A 4,439-nucleotide genomic window follows, 5' to 3' on the forward strand; every position below is an offset into this window, starting at 1 on the left:
TGACTTGGTAGAGGTTTATAAGATGATCAGAGGCATAGATAGAGTAGACAGTCAGAAACTTTTTCCCCGGGTACAACAGAGTGTTACAAGGGGACATAAATTTAAGGTGAAGGGTGGAAGGTATAGGGGAGATGTCAGGGGTAGATTCTTTACCCAGAGAGTGGTGGGGGCATGGAATGCGCTGCCTGTGGGAGTGGCAGAGTCAGAATCATTGGTGACCTTTAAGCGACAATTGGATAGGTACACGGATGGGTGCTTAAGCTAGGACAAATGTTCGGCACAACATCGTGGGCCGAAGGGCCTGTTCTGTGCTGTATTGTTCTATGTTCTATGTTCTATGTTCTATTGTTCTATGTAAATACAAGTTGTTGCTGAATGCATGATCAGAATGATGAAGAACACCAAGATTGATGTTCAGGAACTGTGCTGTTTCTCAATATTCTGAATCTGACCATGGGATGTCACTGTGGCTCCAAGGAAGCTAACCTGTGCTCAGAAGTATGCACAAAGTGATGCCACTGATGGGGAATGTTGGGGGTGGGTATATGGAGTGACGTCAGGTATAGGAAAGTGTTGCCAACCACTTGTCAGAGCCAGGGGTAGCTGCCCAGTGTCCTCTGGGCATCACAGAGTTACCATTAAATGCCCACTCATTAAGAACCAACTGAGAGTCAATTGTTTGCATTGGCTAACAGTTGAGTAAAGTCCATAGTCCACTCCAAAATGTGTTTTGCTTGTATTTCTCATACAGATATACTGGATATGCCCGTACAATCCCATTCCATTTCGGTAAGACTTACGGGAGGATAACCCACGATATCTTGAAGAATCCAAAAACTGCTCGAGCTGACCACACACTCCTGTCACCTACCACTGGGGCCCCTGACTATTATCCAGAATACAGTGACTACTGTCCTCCTGATGTGTCGGACCAGATCCACCCACAGAAACTTGTTCCAGGTTACACTGGTGAGTCATATAATCATCCATAATCATCCCGAGGTTTTATCATGTTCCACGGACCAGTATCAGCATTTTTATCCTGTTATGAAGCAACAACAACCATCATCACTGACAATCCAGTCCCTCAGCATGGTCACTTTTACACAAGCTCTTTAAATAAGACAAAGTAGGACTCTGTGGTTAACAGAACATGGGTGAGAAAATCATAGAATCCCTACAGTGTGGGAGCAAGCCATTCAACCCATGGATTCTACACTGACCCACCAACAAGCAACCCACCCAGACCCATGCCCTACCCTTGTAGCCCAAGGCTAACCCACCTAGCCTGCATATCCCTGGACACTATGGGCAATTTAACATTGCCTGTCCACCTAACCCGCACACCTTTGGACTATGGGAGGAAACCGGAGCACGCAGACACGGGGAAAATGTGCAAACTCCACACAGACAGTCACCTGAGGCTGGGAATCGAACCTGGGTCCCTGGCGTTGTGAGGCAGCAGTGCTAACCACTGAGCCACCATGCCATGCTAAGCTGACTGCACCTACTATCCCCAGGCAGTCTCCCATTCAAGTACTAACCAGGCCTGAGTCTACTTAACTTCTGACATCAGACAAGATCAGACGTTTTCAGACTAGTATGTTCAAAGGAAAAGCAGAGATAAAAATTTAAAAATGCCATTAATCTGATTCTAATGGACACTGGTTAAGGAAGCAGATGATTTGAACAGTCATTTAAATACTTGAAAAGGCTGCCAGCCTCAAATTTAATCATAGAATTGCTGCAATCCTGGTTTCCCAGGACTCAGGGAGTTATAAGGATATGAGAATGATGGAAAAAGTAGGTAATCAGTGAAACCCAAAAGGAGCAGGAAGCCCCTGGTCATCAACCTGGGAAACTCCATTCACCCGCCCGTACACAGCAGTGCAGGGATAAGATGGGGAGACCCCGAGAGAAAGAGAGCCATTTCCTGGGCAGGCAATGGAGAGAAATCTTTAGGTGATCTCATATACTATGTAAAACACCCCTCTGCCTTAGACAGGGGGAACAGAGGAGGCTTCTCTGGCTTCACGAGGGACAGATGTGTTTTGAGGGCAGGAGGTGCAGTAATTGGGTTGGGTGGAGAGGCCTGCGTTGAATTGGGACTGGGGTTGTGGGGTGGAGGAAGAGAAACCTGTTCCAGGCAAGTGTGGGGAGAGGGTGGGGAGACTGAGCATGCAAGCCAGCTAAAAATTTCTGAGGCTGACTCCACGGCTGAGTGTCCCTGCTGGATTTCTTATGGAGTCCAGTAGAATCCCAGCTGAATCGGTCATTCCCTGTCAAACCTAGCCAGGACCAGCCGTTACCAGTTCAATCCCGCCTCCTTCCCGACTGCCAGTGAATCTTTCCATCTGCCCCCAAGAGGCAGCCAGCACTTTAAATGAGGTTCTGCTGTTATGAAGCTCAATGCTTCTGAGTTTGACATAACCCAGCCACAGCCCCTTCTCAATTCACTGTGAAGATTGTACAAATGTCTCTTCAGCTCTGTTACACCAATCCTGTTCACAGTCAGCCCCACATATACTGTACAAATCACAATATAGTCTAGACATCCAGAACTTAGAGGACACTGTACAGAATTAGAATATCCAGTTAGCAAAAAACATTACAAGGCAAAAGAAAATCTAAAGGAATGCTCAACTGCACATTTAAGACTGGAATACAAAACGGGGAAGTGATGACTCAGCAGTACCAAGCCTTGATCAAACTCCATGCAGAGGAACTGTACTCAGCTCATAGGTTCCGGCTCTCAGGAGGCATATTTCAGACTAGTAGATAGCACAGAAATCCGGACTCATACAATTAACAAGTACCATTAGTTGCATCGCCTTTTACTGAGCGAAATGTCCCCTGGTAGTTCACATGAGGAGACACTAGGGTAGGTGACCAAAAACTTGACTGTTCTGGGGCACCCTAAAGGAAGAAAGAGGGACAGAGAGGTTTAGGGAGGGAATTTCAGAGTTTTGGAGTTAGCTGAAGACACAATCAGCGATGGTACAGTAAATAAAATCAACGATGGACACAAGGCTAGACTTGGAGATGCAAATGTAGGGATTTGAAAATGAGGTTGAAAGATTTAAATCAGAGGTTTGGGCAGGCTGGGAGGTAATGCAGGTCAGGACAAAATTGATAATGGGACTTTCTGTGAGTTAGATCATGGTCAGCAGAGTTTAGGATGATCTTAAACATGGATATGTTGGACCAGGGCAGACTGACCAGCAGTGCATTGGAAGGATCAGGTCTTGAGATTAAAGAAAAGTCGAGATTGATGATATCAGCAGTGGATTAATTTAGGCTGGGTCAGAATCAGGAAATCTTCAGAAGGCGAAGGTAGGCAATCTTACTGATGGCCTGGGTGTGTGACCCTGAAGTTCATCTCAGAGCCAGATAGAAACTAGCAGGCAGTCTGGCTCAGCCCCAGAGAAATGAACAGACTGGTGTCTAGAAAATGCATCGAGTTTGCGGTGGAAAACAAAGGCAATGCTTTTGATCTTCCAAATATTGGAGAAAACTTCAGTGCACCTAGTATTGGATATCGGACAAGCAAGTGTAAGAATTTGGAGCCAGTGGAAGGCTTGACAGAAGTGTGATAACGCTGGGTATTGTTAGTATAGAATATAATGTCTCTTCAGCATGGCAACAGGGAAATGGCAATTTAGCGCTGGGTAAAGCTTACTTATAGAAGATAAAGAGAGGAGACAGGGGTCTGTACTTGATCTCGACTGTCATTTCCCCTACCCTTGTAAGGTGTGGCTTGAGATGTGCAAAGTTAACAGAGGACTAAGGATGAAGAGGCATCGATCTTAGATTTCCTGACCATCCCTCATGCTCTCTCCATCAGCCTCAGAGATACCATACTTCAAGATGAGACATTAAACCTGCCCTCTCAGGTTACAATAAAAATCCCAGCATCTGTTGGAAGGCCAGGAGAGTTACCTCTGGCATCCCACATTTATTCACAAGCAATATTAGTGCAGCAGACTAGCTGGTCAATATCACATTTGTGGGAGCTTGCTGTGCTCAAATTAGTCAGGTTTCTGAATTGACTAAACTTCAAAAGTAATTCCTTGGACAGAAGATGCTTTGAGACATTCGGTGGAATGAATTTGAGCTCACTTTCTCTGTCTTTGCATTTTATATTCACCAGCTATTTAAATCTTCATCCAATCTGACCCCATGTTGTGGTTGTGCTACCAAAGTGGGTGACAACGTTTGAGGAACAAGCTGACTATTACCAAATAGAGTAGCACTTTCCAAAGTGGGAAACCAAGTCGGTCTTGAGCTGAAATTTGTAACCAGAGCTCTCACAATCCCCCCTCTATCTCACTGTCCTCCCTCACCCCCACTCATGGTCCCCTCACTCTCTGACACTCCCCCTCTCTTACAATCCCCCTCTCTCTCACCGTCCTCCCCCCCCCCACTCACAGTCCCCTCAC

General features: G+C 45.9%; 1 protein-coding gene across 1 annotated transcript in view; it reads left to right on the forward strand.

Moving 5' to 3' along the window:
* Positions 1 to 4,439, forward strand: part of LOC122564640 (protein FAM166A-like) — a 37,818-nt gene that overhangs the window by 6,059 nt on the left and 27,320 nt on the right. The window contains exon 2 of the mRNA XM_043719730.1: positions 752 to 969. Within this exon, the coding sequence (XP_043575665.1) occupies positions 752 to 969 (218 nt within the window). The remainder of the gene's footprint in view (positions 1 to 751; positions 970 to 4,439) is intronic.

The sequence above is a fragment of the Chiloscyllium plagiosum genome, chromosome 30, assembly GCF_004010195.1.
Source record: "Chiloscyllium plagiosum isolate BGI_BamShark_2017 chromosome 30, ASM401019v2, whole genome shotgun sequence".
NCBI classification, from domain to species: Eukaryota; Metazoa; Chordata; class Chondrichthyes; order Orectolobiformes; family Hemiscylliidae; genus Chiloscyllium; species Chiloscyllium plagiosum.